Source organism: Mesoplodon bidens (assembly GCF_964165515.1).
Source record: "Mesoplodon bidens genome assembly, chromosome: 8".
NCBI lineage: Eukaryota > Metazoa > Chordata > Mammalia > Artiodactyla > Ziphiidae > Mesoplodon > Mesoplodon bidens.
The window spans coordinates 48,107,356-48,126,794 of record NC_138165.1 but is presented as its reverse complement, the minus strand read 5'-3'; the positions used below and the strand labels follow the sequence as shown (position 1 = coordinate 48,126,794).

At 36.7% G+C, this 19,439-nt stretch overlaps 1 protein-coding gene across 1 annotated transcript in view; it reads left to right on the top strand.

The window, feature by feature from the left end:
* Window positions 1–19,439, top strand: part of EPC2 (enhancer of polycomb homolog 2) — a 109,139-nt gene that overhangs the window by 40,553 nt on the left and 49,147 nt on the right. The window contains exon 2 of the mRNA XM_081243075.1: window positions 2,852–3,011. Within this exon, the coding sequence (XP_081099201.1) occupies window positions 2,852–3,011 (160 nt within the window). The remainder of the gene's footprint in view (window positions 1–2,851; window positions 3,012–19,439) is intronic.

The window sequence follows — 19,439 nt, the reverse complement described above, 5'->3', positions numbered from 1 at the left end:
TACCGCAAAAAAAAAAAAAAAAAAAAAAAAAAAAAAAAAAACTGTGGTACCTACTTTGAGCCTTTTGTATGTTTGCCACTGATTAGTCTGTAGATTAAAATGGGGGAGGTGTCATGATCTGGCCTCTTAATTTCTGGCTGCATCTGTCATCTGTAGGCTGCGTTAAGAAGGGAGTCATCCATGATCTGTTTTTAAGTTTTTTTATTTGTAAAATTAATGCTAAATCTTAATCTATTAAAGATGTATTTCAGAAATTGGATAATACCTAAAAATGTTTTATATTTAGGGCAAAGTCAAACATATATCAAAAGAATCTCTTCAAATAAAAAATGTGCTCAGTTTCCTTTTTTTACCTGTGTCTGTAGATTATTAGCATTACAAGAACATGGTTTTTTATGTCAGACTTTTCTAATAAGGATGGAATAGTCAAGGAACACTGGAATCAGAGTCCTGAAATTTGGCTCTCTTATATATCATTCCTATTTGCTAAGAGCAAGTCACTTGTTTCTTGAGTCTCATTTACAAAATGGGATAATATCTACGCCTGTGTCCCAAGATTATAAGGAGCTAATAGACATGTGATTGTGGGTGTACTTCAAGAGCTGTAAAACATTATATAAATGCAGGGTGGCATTGCATATTGCATCACTTTCTTTAACTAGGAGGGGTAAAATATCATGAAGGTAATAGGAAAGTATAGGCTTAAATAATGCTAGAAATTGCCAACCTCAGTCAAGGCCTGGTTTCCTAGTTTCTTGATGCTGTTTGTTTGTGTGTTTGATCCCATCACAACTTCTTAGACGACTCAAAAATTTTAGTACTAATAGATTTTAACTAAATCAATAGTAGTTTTTATATGGGGAAGTGTATTTAGTGCTCCAACTTGGGATTCTACCCTATGAAGAAAAACATATTTCTTGCTTGCACTGAAGGTGAAGAAACTCTCAGATCTAAACCAGCACCAACCCTCATGTCCCTTTGTTCAATATTTGCCTTTTATTGAATGTCTCTGGGCTTTTGTCCATTTTGGATATTCTATTTTCTCTGCCTGAGTTGTTTTCTTCTTTTCCTCTTTTGCCTTGCTAAAAATTCCTGTTGATCCTAAAACTCTTAGTTTACATTTTACTTTCTTTGGACGTCTTTATCTATCCTCCCAAAACAAGTGGTTTGACTAATTGAAAATAGATATGCTTGTCAAGCTCAGATCACATACTCAGGTATCTCTCTTCCACTACCTAAGTTCCTTAATGGCAAAGTCTGTCTCTCATTCATTCATAATTCTCAGGGACAGGAGTAGTATCTGGTGTCTGCCAGGTACTCTGAAATGTGTTGAAAGGATGGCTGCTGATAAATAAATCTTAATTTATGCATTGCAGCATAGCCAGTACTCTCTCTCTTTTTTTTTTAATTGGGGTATAGTTATTTTACCATGTTGTGTTAGTTTCTACTGCACAACGAAGTGAAGTAGCGTTCCCTGTGCTATATAGCAGGTTCTCATTAGTTATCTATTTTATACATATTAGTTAGTGTATATATGTCAGTCGCAATCTCCCAATTCATCCCACCACCACCCCTTCCCCCCTTGGTGTCCATACATTTGTTCTCTGTGCCTGTGCCTGTATTTCTGCCTTGCAGACAGGTTCATCTGTACCATTTTTTTAGATTCCACATATATGCATTAATATATGATATTTGTTTTTCTCTTTCTGACTAACTTCACTCTGTTTGACAGTCCCTAGGTCCATCCACATCTCTACAAATGACCCAATTTTGTCCCTTTTTATGACTGAGTAATATTCCATTGTATATATGTACCTCATCTTCTTTATCCATTTGTCTGTCAATGGGCATTTAGTTTGCTTCCATGACCTGGCTATTGTAAATAGTGCTGCAGTGAACATTGGGGTGCATGTGTCTTTTTGAGTTATGGTTTTCTCTGGGTATATGCCAGTACTCTTTTAGGTAAGGAAATAACAGAAGGCCTCTCTGATGAGATGAGACTTGAAGGAATTTCAGAAACAATCCATTTGGATATTTAGGAACCTTAAAGGAGAGGAGAAGTGTGGCTAGAATAAAGTTTGGGAGGAGAAAAGTAGGAAATAAGGTCAGAGATGTATAAAGCCTTGTAAGCGTTGAGTGATTTTAACCTTTAATCTAAATATGAAGGGGATCCTTTGGGGAATGACATGACCTAATTTACTACCTTCCACGAGGTAAAGGTGCTTTGTTGGGAATGGTCCGTAGTGGGTCAATGGAGAAAGTGTCCATTAAGTGGTGGAGGTAATGAAAAGTTACTAGAATCTGGGTGTATTTTATAAGAACTTTTTGTTTCACCTTTGTTAAAAAATATTTCCTGCTGTGATAGTAATATAGTCTGTTGAATATAATTTTATCTTTTCTTTGAGTTATTCAGAATTTTGTACTGTTGAAGTTTGAGATATATAAATGCAGAAGATACTTAAAATCTGTGATACAAATTCTTTTCCTGTTATTTGCATGTCTTTCTGTAATCTTGTTATTGGTGATAAACACCTCAATTAATTTAGCAAACAGGATCGATTTTCTTGTAATGTTAAATTCTTGAGATGTTAAATTCTAGTTTGTGAATATTTAATCTTTTTTTAAAAAATCCTACTTATTAAAATTGTAATCATCTAACGTGGTATCAGTATGAGTACAAGTATTAAGGGAGAGTGATAGCAATGTTTTCTGAAGGTCTGTGGCAAAGGAACTGTTTAGAATTGATTCTTAAAGCACTGTGTAATTATTAAACAAAGTAAATTGTAAATAGAATTTTGCATTGAATTGACATTATTAAAACAACTCATGTTGCCTACTTTACATTTTCCAGGAACATCATTTACAACGAGCTATTTCAGCACAGCAAGTGTTCAGAGAAAAAAAAGAGAGCATGGTCATTCCAGTTCCTGAGGCAGAGAGCAATGTCAACTATTACAATCGCTTGTACAAAGGAGAGTTTAAACAGCCAAAGCAGTTCATTCATATTCAGCGTAAGTTTGTTAATTCATTGTTTTCTGTTTGTAATTTAAATTTATCAGCCAGTGAAAAAATCCTTTCTTTTTGCCCAAAGAGATTTTAATTTTTCAGTTCATACGCACTGATTTATAGAAATGTTAAACATGAAAGAATAATATCCCTCTATGCTTACATCTCAACTTCAAGATCATTTGGAGTGTGAGTTGCATTTGGAACATTTGATAGTTATGTAGTATAGGATTTTCTATAGCACTTACACTTTATTATACAGCTAAAAGGTGGTAGATTACCATACCCAAATAAAAATTTATTTTTCAAGGCCTAGTGGCAGTTATGCTGATTAGGGGCAAGTCTTCTAAAATTTTTAGAATTAGATCCTACACTTATACCTTCATGTAGTTTTTATGGAATTCTAATTCTACCTCCTTTGATCCTCTTATTTTTCTCCCCATTGTTACTATTTAAATGATCACCATCTCTTGCCTTAAAACTGTTTCACTGATCTCCTGACTGTTCTATTTACTATCCACCATATCCTATCCTTACCCTCTTCTAACCTATCTTCTCCACAAGGTCCACTGGCACCAGAGTGGTCTTCCTAAAGTGTCCGTCTGGTCAAATCATGATGTGGCTTAAAATCCTACTGTTGTTCTTTATTCTACAATAGGAATTTTCAGCTAATTTTGCAGACAGAATGCTGGTGTCTTGGTATCTTGTCTGGCTGTGTTTAAAAAAAAACAACCTTTAGTAGTTTGTTAAAATAGAGATTCCAGGGCTGTGCTTCAGGCCTGCCTGTATGAGAATCTCTGGTATGCAGCCTGGTAATAAGTATTTTTAAAAAGTTCTCCAGGTGATTCTGAAACATCTCCAGATTCAAGGCTGACTCTAAGATCTACTATTTTTCATCGATTCTAAGATGTGCCTTTGTCATATTTGAAATGAGATTACATCTTAAATTGCTTTTCTCATGGATTAAAGTCTGGTTTGTCTAAAGAGAATTTCTACTTGTTTTTGCCAGGCATCTGGGGACCAACCTGAGACCACCTTAAAGTCTCTACTTGTTTGTTTTGTTTTATTTGTTTGTTTTGGGGCCACACTGGTAGCTTTAGTTTTATTTGTTTGTTTTTTTAGACCACACAAGTAGGCTGTAAGGCTGTAGACCTGCTTGGAATTCAGTTCTCAGAGAGATTCTTCCCCCCCTCCTTTCACCTAAGGGCAAGTTGAGAAATACAGGTTCATGCTGTTCCTTTCTACATGGCTGTTTTATTTCTTTATCTTACGCTGAGGCTGTTGCCCTTTGATAATGTAGCTTTATGCAGGAGTATTCTATTAAATTTATTGATAGACCCCAATATAAAGCTTTTTTTTTTCTTTCTTGCAGTACATAAAGTAATGGTGCATCTTATATAGATTTGACAAAATTTAGTAATAGCCAGATTCTCTAATTCGAATACAAGGCCCTTTGTGATTTGTTACCTGCTACCCCTTTAACCTCATTTCCTGTTGCTCTTTCCCTCACTCTTTGCATCATAGGGAATAACTTAAAATTATCCACATTTGCCTTGTTGTTTCACATTTCACATTTCCTTGCATATGCTATTCAAGTCTTCTTTCCCTTTCTGTAGCTTATTTAAGACCTAACTCCCTTTTGAAGCTTACCCTGATTTCTCATTCTACCTCTCTTCTTTGCTTATCTTAGTACCTTGTACATACCTCTAACAGAGGACTCAGCGTACTTGATTGCAATTGTTTGTAGCCATTCTTTCTCTCCTTTTAGACTGTGAGCTCCTTGAGGGCAGGGACTATGTTTTATTTTCCCTTTGTATCTTTAGTGTTAAATGCATGACTTATAGATGCTCAATAAATGGCATGTTTGTTGACTGGTTCAATTGTTTTTAAATGGCTTAAAAGCCCTTAGGTGTCAAAACCATTTCCCAGAGACTTTTCCCCTAAGGATTCAAGAGAAATACACTTGCAAAAATTGTGTGATTTGTTTCCACTATGTCTTTGACTTTGAGTCCCTTTAGCATGTTGAATTTTCCTTGTCTTTGTATCAGGAACGAGATAGCTGTTCTTAATATGAATTTTAAGGATTTTTCAAGCCAACATATCCCCTCCCCCCTTTTTTTGTATTTTAATAACAATGTAGCTGGACAATAGGACCATATGTAAAAGCCATTGTAGGAAACTGGAACCAGAAATTGGATGTAACCCATCTGGGTGGAGCCCATTAGATACAATAAACATTAATCTTGTGTTGTTTTTTTCATTTCATTTTATTCTATTGTTGTAATAAATGGAATAAAAATAATAGAAAATTATTTTAACTTTCATTTTTTCTCTTTTAGTCTGTCAGCATATATATTTTATATACTATACTAAATTGTACTACACATACAATTTTTTTTCCTGCCTTTTCTATATATATTTTAAGTTCCTCAGGTTTTTAGTCTCCTATTGTCATTTTCATTGTGTATATAATTTTCTATCAAATTTATATTCCATTATTTGCTTACCTCTATGCCTATTATTGACCTTAAGTTTATCTGTACTAAAATTTAAACTCGTTATTGTTGACTCTTTTTTCAAGGAAGCTTGATATAACTTCTTTCTAAGCCCTTGAATACAAGGAATTTCAGAAAATATTGCTCTGGATTTTTCTTTTTCTTCTTTTAAAGATAGATTTGAAAAAATCGCCTCCCATTTCCCTGGCTAGAAAAGCACAGTTGCCACAGTAGGGTGGCTTAGCTCAGGCCCATCACGTTGCTTGCCTGGGCTTTGGCAGACACCTTTGTATTGGTCTGCCAAAGTATGGTATTGTATTGCTCTGCTCTAGTCTTTGTACCTTCCAGTCATCCACACTGCCACTATTGTGAGTGGTACCCATTTAGAATTTTTCAAAGACTCACTGTTGCCTGTGGGATAAAATTTTAACATATTTGTATGGTGTTTAAGGCCCTCCTTTGTGCCTGTCCAGTCACAATTTGCTGTGTGTTCTTCCACCATGACATCAGCCTCATTGAAATGAACTGTTGGAGGTCTGTTTCCTCCACTAGACTGTAAGTTCCTCAGGAACAGAAGCTGCATCTCATTCTCCGTACAGTCCTACACTACAGTCTCAGTACACCGCACCCCACCCCCCATTCCTCTAACCCTTCACACTTCCAGCTACAATAATAATGAGCTCCTTTTAGATCTCTGACTTATCTCTTATTTTTTCATGCCTCCAGGCCTTTACATAGCCCTTTACTTCTCTTCTCCTCTTTTTAAAATACAACTTGTTCTTCAAGGCTCGTCTTCAGGACTACCTTTAGGAGCCTTTTCCTGACCCCTCTAAGCAGAGTTCTTGGCACTGTTTACCTCAAGCCCTCCTGTGTTGTGTGCATCAACCACCTGCAGTTGTGATTGTTTGCCCTCTGTTGCTTCACTAGGTCATAAGGCTCACTGAGAGGAGGGACTTCTTCTTTCCCTTTTAATTTTACTGCTTACTGTAGTACCTAGCATATGATTAGGTATGCAGTTAAATATTTGCCAAATAAATAAATCAGTGAATGAATGGTGAAGATATAAGTGTACACATCATGACTTTTTTGAGACATCGATCTCATAGGACTCAAAATTATATACAGAATTAAATACAAGAATAAAATTATTGGTGTGTACAGTGAAATTGAGAGACCTGCTCTGTGGATCAGGTTAAAAATTGAGCTCACTTATTCGCCAACAGTGTCATTTTAGGACAAAAAGTATCTGCTAAGAAGGAGTTAGGAGTGGAATGACTTCAGTCCTGGTGTGGATGTGAGATAAACCTGCCTATTCTTTCCTGTCCCTTTTGGTACCAGTTCACCATAGTAACCCATATTGGTATTCTGGGGAACTTATTTAATCACAACACATTGTGGTATTCTGACCAGGTCGAAAGCATCTTGGTGACCTGTGGTCATTGATGACCCAAGATACTCAAACTGTTCCTCATTTAAGCTAATTCTACACATTGGTCAGTTGTGTGACATACAGAAAATGCTACTTCTGTTTTACTTACTGTTATAACAAATTTACTTTGGGTACCTCAACCCAGATGTTAAAATTCTTTCATTCCTTTTGGAGTTTAAGAACTTCATTAAATTCAAGATCCAAACCTTTTTTTTTTAAGGAAATGACTTTGTTTACATGGCAATAAATTCTTTATTTTGACCTCCCATTACCCCTTTTACTTCATATCATATTTTACAGTATCTCAGAATTTTAGAAAGTGAAGGAACTTAAGATATTGTTTCATAAGTATTCTGTAGATAATTTATGTCCAGTTTTGAACTCAATTAAATGCTTCTTTGAAACAGGACTCCTTTGCTTGTTTTGAAATGAAGGTTCACTTCCCCTTCTTGGTGCATTACTCCTACAAACACAGATCAGTAGAATGTCTAACCTGTTTCTTGGCTGAAAGAAAGAGTTCAGGAGAAAGAATTGGTGGGGTAGCACCCCTTGTTATCTGTCAGGCAGGGAGAGGAACCCACTCAAAGGAAACTGAATTCTGCTGTTTGTGTCTGCAGCCAACATCTTAAGCTCTGGGGAGGTGCCTGTCCATGTGTGTACACTGCTGTACACCTCAGTACACTTGAAACTGACTCCTCAGTTCAGTGAAGCTGGCCATTGTCAAGTCTACAATTGGAAAAGAAGAAAAATTCCGCTTATTTAGTGTAAGGTGGACGTATGTATTCTAGGTTTTCAGCAAGAGTGAGACAGATGTTGATCTAACATCCAACTTTAATTTCATTATCCTTGGAATATTTTTTGCTGTTCTCCCTATTAAACAAAAATGATGATAACTGACCTTTTGCTTTGACAGGGCAAATATGTTTTGATTGGAAAGAGTTGGAGAAGATACCAAATGAAGAGCATTGTTCTGTTTATACAGTAAAACTTTTTGGTGGAAAGGATGCATTCTAGGAACATCATTTCTTGTAAAAGTGTCACTGGATATCTATTAAGAAATCAAATTGGGGGCTTCCCTGGTGGTGCAGTGGTTGAGAGTCTGCCTGCCAATGCAGGGGACATGGGTTCGAGCCCTGGTCTGGGAAGATCCCGCATGCCGCGGAGCGGCTAGCCCCGTGAGCCACAATTACTGAGCCTGCGCGTCTGGAGCCTGTGCTCCGCAACAAGAGAGGCTGCGATAATGAGAGGCCCACGCACTGCGATGAGGAGTGGCCTCCACTTGCCGCAACTAGAGAAAGCCCTCGCACAGAAACGAAGACCCAACACAGCCGTAAATAAATAAATAAAATTTAAAAAAAAAAACGAAATCTGAATGAAGTATGGTCTTAAAAAAAAAAAGAATAAATAGCCTTTAAAAAAAAAATCAAATTGAGCAGAAATGACATCACACATTTAAATAAATACCAGAAAAGCCATGCCACAAGTAAAGGAGTGGATTGTATCAGATTTGTGGACAACACATTCCAGGTGAAGCTAGATTCCGGGTTGAGGTGGTTAGAGGAGTGATAACAGGGGCAGTGAGCAAGATCAGGCCCTGAGGGCAACCTGCATTCAGATTAGCTGGCTTTAAGGGTCTTCCTGTCTTCTCAAGATTGTGCTGAGCCTCCTGTCCTTGGATAAAGCTGTGAGTGTGGGCAGTAGTGCTAAAATGGTAGAGCAGTATCTGGGTAACTACTAATCCAGGAAAGGATGAGGAGCCCTAAAACTTAGAAAATTACATATTAAGTAATTCCAGGTATTTGGGAAAACGAAATAATCATTTGACAGTCTGGGATAGAGACGTGAAAGAGAAGTCTGAGTACAAGGAGCATGCCCCTTGGGCCTATATGCATTTACTTATGTCCACTATTTTAAAAAAATTACCAAGGGCATTTTTCACAGAACTAGAACAAATACTTTTAAAATGTGTGTGGAAACAGAAAAGACCCTGAATAGCCAAAACAATCTTGAGAAAGAAGAACAGAGCCAGAGGAATCATGCTCCCTGACTTGAGACTATACTACAAAGCTACAGTAATCAAAACAGTATGGTACCGGCACAAAAACAGACATGTAGATCAATGAAACACGATAGAGAGCCCAGAAATAAACCCACTTGCTTATGGTCAATTAATCTACAACAAAAGAGGCAAGAATATACAATAGAGAAAAGACAGTTTCTTCAATAAGTGGTGTTTGGAAAACTGGACAGCTACTTGTAAAAGAATGAAATTAGAACATTCTCTAACACCATATACAAAAATAAACTAAGGGGCCTCCCTGGTGGCGCAGTGGTTGAGAGTCCGCCTGCCGATGCAGGGGATACGGGTTCGTGCCCCGGTCTGGGGGGATCCCATATGCCGCGGAGCGGCTGGGCCCGTGAGCCATGGCCGCTGGGCCTGCGCGTCCGGAGCCTGTGCTCCGCAACGGGAGAGGCCACAACAGTGAGAGGCCCGCATACCGCAAAAAAAAAAAATAAAATAAACTAAGAGTGGATTAAATGTAAGACTGGATACTATAAAACTCCTAGAGGAAAAAATAGGCAGAACACTCTGACCTAAATTGCAGCCATATATTTTTGGATGCGTCTCCTAAAGTAAAGGAAATAAAAGCAAAAATAAACAAATGGGACCTAATTAGACTTAAAAGCTTTTACACAAGAAAGGAAACTACTGACAAGATGAAAAGACAACCTACTGAATGGGAGAAAATATTTGCAAATGATATGACCAATAAGGGATTAATATCCAAATATATAAACAGCTCATACAACTCAGCATCAAAAAAACAACCTGATTTATAAATGGGTAGAAGGGGACTTCCCTGGTGGTCCAGTGGTTAAGACTCAGCACTCCAATGCAGGGGGCGCGGGTTCAGTCCCTGGCAGGGAAACTAAGATCCCACCTGCTGCCTGGCGCGGCCAAAAAAGCGAGGGGGGGCGGGCAGAAGAACTGAATAGACATTTTTCCAAAGAGGACATGCAGATGGGCAACAGGCACATGAAAAGATGATCAACATCACTAATCATCATGGAAATGCAAATCAAAACCACAATGAGGTGTCACCTCACACCTGTCAGAATGGCTGTCATCAAAAAGAAAACAAATAACAAACGTTGGTGAGGATGTAGAGAAAAGGGAACCCTCCTACACTGTTGTTGGGAATGTAAATTGGTGCAGCCACTGCGGAGAACAGTATGGAGGTTTCTTAAAAAGCTAAAAATAGAACTACCATATGACCCAGCAATACCAATCCTGGGTGTATATCTGAAAAAAAACAAAACACTAATTCGGAAAGATACATGCACCTCAATGTTCATAGCAGCATTATTTACAGTTGCCAAGATATGGAAGCAACCTAAGTGTCCATAAACAGATGAATGGATAAAGAAGATGTGGTATATATACACAATGTAATACTGCTGAGCCATAAAAAAAGTTTTAGGAGCATGCTCCCAAGACCTTGTAATTAAGGGAGCCAGAATTTGAACCAGGCAGTCAGATTCCAGAATCCATGCTTTTTTTTTCCTTATAGTTTTATTGAGATATAACTGACATACAGGACTGTATAAGTGTAACGTGTACAGCATAATGATTTGCCTTACACGTATTTTGAAATGATTACCAGAATAAATTTAGTTAATATCCTTCACTTCATATACAGGAAAAGAAAAAAGAATAAAAATATTTTTCCCCCTGTAATGTGAACTTTTAGGATTTACTCTCTTAACAGCTTTCATATGTAACATAGAGCCATGTTTTTTTTTTTGGGTTTTTTTGTTTTTTTTTTGTTTTTTTTGCGGTACACGGACCCCTCACCGCTGCGGCCCCTCCCGCCGCGGAGCACAGGCTCCGGACACGCAGGCCCAGCGGCCACGGCTCAGGGGCCCAGCCGCTCCGCGGCACGTGGGATCCCCCCGGACCGGGGCACAAACCCGCGTCCCCTGCATCGGAAGGTGGACTCTCAACCACTGCACCACCAGGGAAGCCCAGAGCCATGTTAACTATAGTCATCATGTTGTACATTACATCCCCAGAACTTACTTATCTTATAACTGGAAGTTTGTACCTTTTGACCACCTTCATCCAGTTCTCCCTCCCCCAGCCTCCCACCTCTGGTAATCACAAATCTGATCTCTCTTTCTATGAGTTTGGGGTGGGGGGTTGGAAATTTTTTTTTTTATATCTACTTCTAAGTGAGATCATACAGTATTTGCTACCTTTCTCTGTCTGACTCAATTCACTTAGCATAATGCCCTCAAGGTCCATCCATAATGCCCATAAATGGGCAGGATTTCCTGCTTTTTAATGGCTGAATAATATTCCATTGTACCACAACTTTCATTTGTCGATGGGCACTTAGGTTGTTTCTATGTCTTGGCTATTGTAAATAAGGCTGCTGCAAACATGGGGGTGCATATATCTCTTCAACACAGTGTTTTCATTTCCTTTGGCTTATTCCCAGAAGTGGGGTTGCTGAATCATATTGTAGTTCTATTTTTAACTTTTTGAGGAACCTCCATACCGTTTCCCATAGTGGTTGTATCAATTTGCATTCCTACTGACAGTGCACAAGGGTTGCCTTTTCTCCACATACTTACCAGCATTTGTTATCTCTTGTCTTTCTGGTGCTGGTCATTCTAACAGGCATGCGGTGATATCTTGTGATTGTGATTTGCGTTTCCCTAATAATTAGTGAGGCCGAGCATCTTTCCATGTACCTGTTAGCCATTCATGTATCTTCGTTGGACAAATGCCTGTTCAGGTCCTTTACATATTTTTAAGTGGATTAATAGGTTTTTTTAAAAACATTTTTAGATTTACAAAAAATTGAGCAGATAGTACAGTGAATTCCCATATACTACCTCCTGCACACACGCACGCACACACACAATTTCCACTATTATTATCTTGCATTAGTGTGGTACATTTGTTACAGTTAATGTAGTCAGTACCTTATTAACTGAAGTCCATACTCTTTGGTGTTTGTGTTGTACAGTTTTATGGATTTTTAAAAATCCATGTCATAGATCCACCATTACATTATCCTATAGAATAGTTCAATTACGATAAAAACTCCGTGTATTTTCACCTATTCATTCCTTCAAATCCCTGGCAACCACTGATCTTTTTGCTCTCTCTGTAGTTTTGCCTTTTCCAAAATGTAATACAGCTGAAATTATACAGTACATAGGCTTTTCAGACTGGCTTCCTTAACTTATCAGTTTGCATTTAAGATTCTTCCAATTTTTTTTTGGCTTGATAGTTTTTTTTTAATCATTGAATAATATTCCATTATATGGATAATTCAGAGTCTGTTTATTCATTTACCTATTGAAGGACACCTTGGTTGCTTCTGGTTTTGGGCAATTAATGAAAAATGTATTCTAAGTAATAGCATGATTTTATGTGGACGTAAGTTTTTATCTCTTTTGGGTAAATACCTAGGAGTGCAATTGTTGGTTTGTACAGTAAGGCAGTGTTTAGCTTTGTAAGAAACTGCCAAACTGACTTCCAAAGTGGCTATTCCATTTTGCATTTCTACCAGCAGTGAACGAGAGCTCATATTGCTCTGTATCCTCATCAGCTTTTGGTATTGTCAATTTTAGAATTTTAGCTATTCTAATAGGTATGTAATGGTATCTCATTATTTTAACTTGTAATTCCCTAATAACCTAGGATGTTGAGTACCTTTTCATATCATTAATTGCAGTTTGTATATCTTCCTTGGTGAGGTGTCTGTTGGATCTTTTACCCATTTTTTAACTGGGATCTTTGTTTTCTTACTGTTGAATTTTAAGTGTTCTGTGTATATTTTGGAGTCCTTTATCAGATATGAGTTTTTAAAATATTTTCTCCCAGTCTGTGGCTTTCTTTTCATTCTTTTAATAGTGTCCTTCATAGAGGAGAAGTTCTTAATTTTAAAGAGGTCCAACTTAATTTTTTTCTTTCATGGATCTTGCTTTTGGTGGTATTTCTGAAATTTCATCACCAAACAAAAGAGCATCTAGATTTACTCCTGTGTTACTTTCTAATAGATTTATAGGTCTGTTTTACATTTAGGTCTGTGATTCATTTTGAGTAAATTTTTGTGAAGGGTGTAAGGTCTGTGCCTAGATTCATCTTTTTTAATATGGATGTCCAGTTGTCCCAGCACTGTTTGTTGAAAAGACTATTCTTTTTCCATTGAATTGTCTTTGCTCCTTTGTCAAAGATCAGTTGAGTGTATTTGTATGGGTCTATTTCTGGACCCTCTATTCTCTTCCACTGATCTTTTTGTCTATTTTTTGGTCAATAGCACACTGTCTGAATTCCTGTAGCTTCATAGTAAGTCTTGAAGTCAGTCCTCTGACTTTATTCTTCTTCAGTATTCTGTTGACTCTTCTGGATTTTTTTGCTTCTTCATATAAACTTGAGAATCACTTTGTCAATACTGATTGATACACAAAATGACTTGCTGGGATTTCGATTGAGATTGTGTTGAATCTTTAGATCAAGTTGGAAAAAGCTGATGTGTTAACCAAATTGAGTCTTCCTACCCATAAACATGACTGTCCTTCCATTTATTTAATTTTTTGATATGTTTCACCAGAGTTTTGTTGTTTTCCTCATGTAGAACTTTTACATATCTTGTTAGATTTGTACCTTAATGTTTCATTTTTTTGGATGCTAATGTAAATGGTTTTGTGTTTTTAGTTTCAAATTCCACTTTCTCATTGCAGTATATAGGAAAGTGTTTGACTTTTGTATATTAACCTTGTATTCTGCAACCTTGCTATAATCACTTAGTTCCAGGAGTTTTTGGTCAGTTCTTTAATAGAATGTATATACATATGTACATAGACAAGCTTATCATCTGTGAACAAAGACAGTTTAATTTCTCCTTTCCCAGTCTTTATAGCTTTCGTTTCCTTTTTTTTTTTTGTCTACTGCATTAGCTGGGACTTCTGGTACAACGTTGAAAAGCAGTGGTGAGAGGGGACATCCTTGCATTGTTTCTGATATTAGTAGGGAAGCTCTTAGATTCACACCACTAAGTATGATGTTTGCTGTAAGTTTTTTGTAGATGTTCTTTATCAAGTTGAGGAAATTTCCCTCTATTCCTAGTTTGCTGTCAGTTTTTATCATGAATGGATGTTGGATTTTGTTAAATGCTTGTTAACAAAAAAGCATTTTTTTGTTAAATGCTTTTTCTGCATTATTTCTGCATCAATAATCTAATCTTCCACCTGTGGGAACTGTAAAAGGAAGAGCAAATTAAATCCAAAGTAAACAGAAGAAAAGAAATAGGATAAGAAATAGAGCAGAAATCTACTGATACCAATAGAGTTTTGATTTTTGGTTTGACCAGAAACCAAAATAGAGCAGAAATAATTATATCTATTGATATAATTTTGATTTTTTTCTTTGTTGATGTGGTGGATTACATTCACTGATTTTTTCCCAGCTTTGCATACCTGTGATAAATCTCACTTGGTCATGGAGTATAATTCTTTTTATACATTTTTAGATTCGATTTTATTGAGGATTTTTGCTTCTGTGTTCGTGAGAGATATTGGTCTGTAGTTTTCTTGTAATGTCTTTATCTGATTTTGGTATTAGGATAATGCTGGCCTCATAGAATGAGTTAGGAAGAATTCCCTCTGCTTCTATCCTCTGAAAGACATTGTAGAGAATTGATACGATTTCTTCCTTAAATGTTAGGTAAAATTCACCAGTGAGCCCATCTGTGCCTGGTACTTAAAGTTTTGGAAGATTATTAATTATTGATTCAATTTCTTTAATAGAGACAGGCCTATTCAGATTGTATATTTTTTCTTGTGTGAGTTTTGGCAGATTGTGTCTTTCAAGGAATTAGTCCATTTCATAAAGGTTATCAAATTTGTGGGCATAGAATTGTTCACAGTATTCTTTGACCATCCTTTTAATGTCCATGGATTCGGTAGTGATGCTCCCTATTTTTAAATTTCTGATATTAGTAATTATGTTCTGTCTCCTTTTTCCTGAGTTAGCTTGGCTAGAGCCTTATTGATTTTACTGATCTTTTCCAAAAACCAGCTTTTGGTTTTGTTGATATTTTTCTCTATTGATTTCCTGTTTCCACTTTCACTGATTTCTGCTCTATTTCTTACTCTATTTCTTTTTTTCTGCTTACTTTGGATTTAATTTGCTCTTCCTTTTCCAGTTCCCACAGGTGGAAGATTAGGTTATTGATTTTAGATCTTTCTTCTTTTCTAATATGTGCATTCAATGCTTAAATTTTCTTCTAAGCACTGCTTTTTTACATCCCACAAATTTTGATGAGTTACATTTTCATTTAGTTCAAAATCTTTTAAAATTTCTCTTGATATTTCATCTTTGACCATATTTATAAGTGTATTGTTTAATCTCTAAGTATTTGGGGATTTTCCAGCTTTGCTTCTCTTATTGATTGCTAGTTTAATTCCATTGTGATGTGAGAGCAGATATTGTATGATTTTTATTCTTTTAAATTTATTAAGGTGTTTTTTTATGTCCCAGGATGTGGTATCTTGGTCAGTGTTCCCTGTGACCTTGAAAAGAATGTGTAATCTGTGTTGTTGGATGATGTGGTCTATGGATGTCCATTATATCCATAATATGATTGATAGTGGTGTTGAATTCAGCCATGTCCTTACTTCCACGTTATCTTTTTTCCACGTTATTTTTTTGTTTTGAACCCTTTTAGAGTAAGTTACATAGGTCATGCTCTTTGTCTATGAATACTTAAGTGTGTGTTTCTTAAAAACATATTCTTTTACATAACCAAAGCACAGTTATCAAAATCAGTAATTGCCACTGCAGTTACCTAATCTGTTCACCTCATTTGTATTTTAATAATTGCCCCAGTGATATTCTTTATAGTGAAGGAAAACTTCAGATGATATGTTGCATCCAGCCATCACATGATGGCTTTGGGCTATTCCTAAATCTTTTTGTGCATCATGCCACTGACATTTTTGAGTACAGGCCAATTATTTTGTACAGTGTTCCTCAATTTGGGTTTGCCTGTTTCCTGGGATTTGATTCAGGTTAAAATGGGTGTTTTTGTTTTGTTTTTTAAATATTTATTTATTTGGCTGCTCTGGGATCTTTGGTGCAGCATGCGGTATCTTCATTGCGGTGTGCAGGATCTTTAGTTGCAGCATGTGGGCTCTTAGTTGCAGCATGTGGGATACCTGACCAGGGATCGAACCCAGGCCCCCTGCATAGGGAGCTCAGAGTCTTAACTGCTGGACCACCAGGGAAGTCCCTAAAATGGGGTTTTTATTGTTGTTTTTTTGTGGTAAAAAACACATAACAACTTTTCTCTATTAACACTTTTTAAGTATACATTACAGTATTGTTAACTATGTACACATCATTGTACAACAGATCTCTAGAATTTTTTTTAATTTATTTATTTTATTTATTCATTTTTGGCTGTGTTGGGTCTTTGTTGCTGCGTGCGGGCTTTCTTTGTTGCAGCGAGCGGGGGCTACTCTGTTGTGGTGTGCAGGCTTCTCATTGTGGTGGCTTCTCTTGTTGTGGAGCACTGGCTCTAGGCATGCGGGCTTCAGCAGTTGTGGCATGCAGGCCTAGTACTTGCGGCTCACGGGCTCCAGAGTGCAGGCTCAGTAGTTGTGGCACATGGGCTTAGTTGCTCCATGGCATGTGGGATCTTCCTGGACCAGGGATCAAACCTGTGACCCCTGCATTGGCAGGCAGATTCCTAACCACTGTGCCACCAGGGAAGTTCTAGAATTTTTTATTTTGTATAACTGAAACTAAACAATTCCCTGTTAACACCCTCCCCGCAGTACCTGACAGCCACCGTTCTTGTATCTGTGAATTTGTCTACTTTAAGTGGAATCCTGTGGTATTTGTCTTTTTGTGACTGGCTTATTTCACTTAGCATAATGTCCTTGAAGTTCATCCATGTTGTAGCATATGACAAGATTTCCTTCTTTTTTAAGGTTGAATGATATTCCATTGTATGTATATACCACATTTAGTTTATACATTCATCTGTTGATGGACACTTTGGTTGCTTCCATATCTTGGCAGTTGTAAATAACATTGCAGTGAACATGGGTGTTCATATATCTCTTTGAGATTCTATTTTCAGTTCTTTTGGATATAGGCACAGAAGTGTGATTGCTGGGTCACATGGTAATTCTACTTTTAATATTTGAGGAAACTTCATATTTTTTCCACAGTGGCAGCACCTATTTTATCATCCTACCAACAATGCACAGGGTTCCAATTTCTCCACTTTCACCCCAAGTGTAATTTTTTGTGTTGTGTTTTATTTTAGAAGTGACCGTCCTAATGAGGGTGAGATGACATCTCATTGTAGCCTTGTGTTTCCCTAATGTTTAATGATGTTGAGCATCTTTTCATATGCTTGTTGGCTATTTGTATATCTTCTTTGGCAAATTGTCTATTCATATACTTTAAATCGGTTATTTGGTTTTTTGTTCTTGAGTTGTAGGAGTTCTTTATATATTCTTACATAAAGATATATGTTATACCCTTATCAGATATATGTTTTGCAAATATTTTCTCCCACTCCATATTTTCACTCTTTAGATTGTTTCCTTTGCTGTGCAGAAGTTTTTAAGTTTGATGCAGTCCCATTTGTCTATTTTTGCTTTTGTAGCCTGTGCTATTGGTGTCATATTCAAGTAATCATAGGCAAATCCAGTGTCACAAAGTTTTCTGCCTTTGTTTTCTTCTAGGAGCTTCAAGTTGATGTTTGACACCCTTTTTGATCATTTGGTCGTATACATAATGGTTTATTTCTTTGCTGTCTGTTCCATTGGTCTGTATGTCTGTCTTTATGGCAGCCACACCGATTTGATTATTGTGTCATTGCAATATGTTTTGAAGTCTAAAATGTGTATTTTAAAATGAGATATATCTACCATAGGGCTGATTTTTGAAAAGAATATTTGGTGAAATCTTCTTTAGTTAAAGAGTCTCTTTTTGTAAAGGAAATTATTCATTGTTCTCTAATTCATGTTTTATACGTTTGGATTTTTTCAGATGTATTAAGATTTCTATTTTAAATCTTTCTGATATCTTCTGTATACTGAGTTTACTTCCTTGTCCATTTAATACTTTGCTAACATTAAAACAAGTATCTTTATAAGAATACTGCTGTTTAGGGCTTCCCTGGTGGCGCAGTGGTTGAGAGTCCGCCTGCCGATGCAGGGGACATGGGTTTGTGCCCTGGTCCAGGAAGATCCCACATGCCGCGGAGCGGCTAGGCCCGTGAGCCATGGCCGCTGAGCCTGTGCGTCCGGAGCCTGTGCTCCGCAACAGGAGAGGCCACAACAGTGAGAGGCCTGCGTACCACAAAAATAAAGAATACTGCTGTTTAATTTCTCAAGTTCCTGACCATTTAGTGGGCTAGAGAGATATGTTCTCTTTCTGTGACTTATTTATTATTTTACACTATAGATATTAAAAGAATGTGTGTTCTTACTGATATAAAATATATAATTGTAGAATTAGTTTGTACTAATTAAGACAAGATAATGCATGAACCCAGATGTCTGAGTGAGGCTTTTTGTCCTTCTACTGTACTTGTTGAAAGATTGGTTGAGAGTGAATGAGAAAGATAAGAGGTTTGAACAGAAGAATCTGGGGATCACAGTACATAGGGATCACAGACCCAGAATATTTTCTTAAAACACAAAATTGTTTTTAGAGTCGCAAAGTGACATGATTTTACTTTATCTTTAAATAGATAATGCATTTAGAATATTCCAAAATAAAAATATACAAAAACAACTTCATCCCTCTCTACCCTCTACTCCAGTCACCCTCCCCTTATAAGTAACCACTTTTATTAGTCTATCTATTCCTTTAGGGTTTTGTTACACAAATTGAAGTACATAGGAAATTATATTCTTATACCCCTTCTTACAGAAAAATTAGCACACTGTATGTACTTTTTAGCATATTTTGTGTGTGTGTGTGTGTAAGAGTATAGTCTAGAAATTATCCTATATCAGCACGTAGAGTGTGTCCTCACGCCTTTTTACTGCTGCATAAGTAGTCCTTTGTGTTTGGGATGTGCCAGTTTATTATCCAGTTTCCTATGGAAGGAAACTTGGATTGTTTCCAGTCTTCTGTTATTACAAATAGTGCTTCAGTGAATAATTTTGAATATAAAGAATTTCATAAAGGTACGATTATATCTTTTTCTTACAGAAGTTATCAAATTGCCCTCTGTAAGGGTTATACCAGTTTGTATGTCCACTAGCGAAGTATGAGAGAGCTTGTTTCCCCATATCCTGGTCAAAAGATTGCTTTTGAATTTTTTGATTTTTGCCAGTTTGGTAGGTTAGAAATGATACACCTCAGTGTATCAGTAGTAATTTTTTTAAAATAAACTTTTGATTTTGGAAAAATTTTAGATTTACAGGAAAGTTATGAAGGTAGTACAAAGTGTTCCTGTATACCT